Here is a 3,944-nt window from a genome sequence, read left to right on the forward strand (position 1 = left end):
GCTGTTACCACCCCTGAGGATGCCACGGTCACCCCGAAGAACTGAACTATCACAGGTTCTGAACTCTAAGCCTGGGAAAGGTGACAACTGCTGGCCACTCTGAGGACACATTCCATTTCTGCTTGCCCTCCCACATATGAGTATAATAAATATTGTTTGAGAGATTGGTTAGGCATGTCGCAAAATGGATAAGATTCGGGTTGCCCAAGGCATTTCATAAATTTCATAGGTCTTAATTTATGTTGCTATAGTAATTGAAATGTTGGAATTTCCTGAGATTAGAAGGCTTTTGTATCCTTTGCCTTAAAATAATGATCATGTAGATTATGACTCCAGGCTTGGTCTTTGCCTGTGAGGAACATATATTCTGTGCATGCTGAGTATTCTATGGATGCTAAGGTGTGACGAATGTTCAATAATTGTAAATTCAGAATTAAGGTTTCTAATATCTAACCTGATTTTCTTATCTATGTGTGCAAATGTTGGTGGCCAAGATATTGTTAAGATAAATAACCTTTCTCTAGAGAGAAAGGGGGATTTGTGTGGGGAAGTGAGACGTGGAACTCTAGTAAGTACAGTCCTCGAGCACACTTCTTAAGCCCTGATGCAAAGTTGGCTTATCTTCTCTATCAGAGTGAATTTCCAGCAGGTGCTGAAGCACTCAGCATTTTGTTAACCAGTGTTTTAAGAAAAGACCATGCATAGGGGCATTTACTGCATCAACAATGTCTAAAGTGAGGAGGAGAGGGGGAAAGAAGTCCCTAACCCGATGACAGGAATGCTAGGGGCTACTCCAGAGCACACATGTTAACTGTGCAGACCCAAAGCAGCTGGAAAATTCCAAGCAATTACCTAGGAATGGCCTGGGACAGAGACGTCTCCCCTCCCCAAACCCAGCTTACCTTATATCCCGATGATTTGATGTGCACACCACGTTTGGTCAGAGTAGATTTCATTCGGATGAAAAAGGAACGCTCAAGGGTGTTGTCAGTGGTTAGCAGACTGGGGCTGGTTGACTCCACTGAGGAATACAAAAATACATACACACATGATTGAGACCTCTACACAGCCCCTTACAGCTACTGCTCAGGTGCAATCCTTGAGTTCACTAAAAATAAATGACTGATGGGTGCTAAGAGCAGTAGTAATCAATTTACCTCATTTAGAAAAGGTTTACTTTGCAGAAAATAAAAAGGAAAAAATTAATGTATCCAAACTAACCTCATTTCTACCAAGAGCTTTTCAGGCCTTTTCAATCCTAGCAGCTCCTGAAGTAGGGGATGATACTAAGTAACTGCAGTTCGCTTTGAGGCGTGGCTGGGGTGCATGCAAAGAGCTGGCATGTAAAAGAAGGGCCACTTAGATTGATGGTATCACCAAGGCACTGCAGGGACACTCCTGATAAAGAAAGACTTGCTCTTTGTTCTCCCTGGGAATCCCTTCTTAGGCCCTTTGCCTACCAGGGAAGTTCCAGGAACCCCCAGACCATCAAGGTTGGAGAGCTCTGTCCTGACCCATGTCCTTGATCTCCTGAACTGATTCTTTACATTGGGGAATAAGAAGCATGAAGTCTTTTTAACTGACTTGGAAACAAGGGGCAAAAATGGGACGTACAGACAAAAACAAATGAAAACCACTCACAACATCAACTTCCCATTCCTGTCACTAAAAATAGCATGAATAGGAACAAAGACAGTCTCTGCTTTCTCATTTCTGCTTTTGACATGAGAAAATAATGGTTTCCTCTCTTAAGTAAGAGAGTTCCTCTTTCTGTGTGTATGTTTTTAGGCTATGTAGAATATATTTTTACTTATAAAACTTAAAATAGTAGTTTTCAGTCTTGCTGATCTAAAAACACCGGTCTGCAAATACGCCAGAAGGCAATGCACAATCAGTTTTGTTTAGAAATGAACCTCTAACGTAGGTCTATAAATTTAAGTCTTGTCCTACAAAGAAATGAACTTTGGGCTTTTTAAGCCTAACAAATACTCTAATTTCACTCTTTGTAAATAGTAGGCTGAAGTTTTTCTTGTTTGAAAGTAAAAAGAGGTATATCTAACAACAAATAAGATTTCCTTTGAGCAGCTCTATGCTAAGGTATAAAGAAATATGTACAATGAAGAATTTTAGGAATTAAGTGTATGTGAAAACAGCTATCAAAAATAAAGAACTGAAAAAATAAGCCTTTAAAATTTATTATTGTTTTTTCTTTCTTACAATGTCAGGTTAACGGAAGGGCACATATGATCAGGTTACGTTGTTTGTGTTTGTTAGGTAAAGTCCAAGTATAAAATTTAAATTATGAAATGTATCCCCCATATTTCTAAAGGTAAATATTCTCTGTTTTCCACCTTCAACTTATGCTCAGATGAAAGAAGAATGAGAACTATTTTAATGACAAAAAAACTTGCTATTTGTGGTTCAGGGATTTTCTTGTGCCATTTTAATCTCCATGTGACTATATTTTCCTATTTTTATGTCATTTCCATTCTGAGGTAATGGCATCACTGACAAATGTCCCTTTCTTATGTGTCTCTCTTAAGCCTCTTTTTTGTTTTTTTTGTTTTAGAGAGCATGATCTGATGTCATTTTAAATGTACAGCTTTTTATCACTCGAGGGAAAAGGAGAGCCATGTTATATTTAGTACTTTCATTTCTTCTGATTAAATATGAATTACTATGAAATTTTTCTCATCATCTAACACGCCATAATACGCCAACAGCTTTTTAATACACTATATAAGCACAAACTTCTGCTCTAAGAGTTTAATTTGCCCCTCTAATCCAATCACATCAACCTTATTTCTCTTATCAGAGATTCCCATTTTGAATTAAATGAGCTCATTAGTTTTAATCAAAAGCAGAGAGATCAAAACTTAAACGTAAATGCTTTAGATCAGAACTGTCAGTCAGCCGTGCAGTTCTATTTTACTAAAACACAAGATCAGAGACCCTTAGAACCAATTTTTTCTCGTAAGGGATGCCGAGAGCTTGAAGATGCTATATCCTTTTTTTTTTCACTTCCCAAGGACAGATTATACATTTAAGGTTAGACTTAATTTATAGCCGTTTTTTCATCCTGGTGGAAATGGAAAAGTATGCCAATCTACTGTTGTCCCTTTCACATTTATTGGCACTGGTCCTCAGAGACTTGAACTAACGTGAAGCCATCAGAATCCACACCACAAACCCGGCCTTAAAAATTCAGCTCTGTTCAGCAAGATCATGTTTGCAATAGCTGAGGAAAAATGAAACTTCCCAGGGCACTGAAATAGATTTTAGGGCTAAGGTATTAAATACCCTGACCCGGTAAAGACGGAAGCCCCTGACTGGAGAGGGGGGTACTCCAGGCTTTTAGAGAAAGTATTATTTTCAGTTTGGAGAACAGGACAGTAGAACAGTCTTAGAGAGTATAATAGAGATCACAGCCTGGGTGCTTCCAGCCAGTGAAAACACGAGCTTCCCATAAGCTGTGAGGCTAAGCACTGTATTGGGCCCTGACTGCGGTCACACCCTATGTTACCACAGTAACTGCCCACATACTCAGGGACAGGGTCAGCTACACTGGGACAACTCCTGTAAGAGGAACATGAAGGTTAGGTCTTCCCCTAAGAAGCTAAGATTTAAAATCAAAATGAGTCCTCCAGCTTTATTGCAAGACCATAGAAGTATGGGGGCTGGAAAGAAGGAACTGGGCAACCCAGAAAGACCTTGATTTCTGGTGACAATTTCTACTGTAGTTCCCTATGACATCCTAGTTCCGAGATCGGGGCAGAGGGAATGGGCCGTGCCCTCCCTTTACGAAGGACAGGAACCAAACTTACAGCACACACCCTGTGGCCATGCTTTCTTAAGGGCCAGTAAATAGACTATGTTTATCCCAATGGTGGCAATGGTGTCACTCATGTGAAAGGACAAATGATCTGCATGTAACAGACAAGAGC

At 39.8% G+C, this 3,944-nt stretch overlaps 1 protein-coding gene across 2 annotated transcripts in view; it reads right to left on the reverse strand.

Moving 5' to 3' along the window:
• Positions 1-3,944, reverse strand: part of NPAS3 (neuronal PAS domain protein 3) — an 845,925-nt gene that overhangs the window by 65,591 nt on the left and 776,390 nt on the right. For both annotated transcript variants that reach the window (XM_023514390.1, XM_023514389.1), the window contains one exon: positions 903-1,021. In XM_023514390.1, coding sequence (XP_023370158.1) covers positions 903-1,021 — 119 coding nt within the window. The remainder of the gene's footprint in view (positions 1-902; positions 1,022-3,944) is intronic.

Source organism: Otolemur garnettii, unplaced genomic scaffold (assembly GCF_000181295.1).
Source record: "Otolemur garnettii isolate 467f Iridium unplaced genomic scaffold, OtoGar3 scaffold00052, whole genome shotgun sequence".
NCBI classification, from domain to species: Eukaryota; Metazoa; Chordata; class Mammalia; order Primates; family Galagidae; genus Otolemur; species Otolemur garnettii.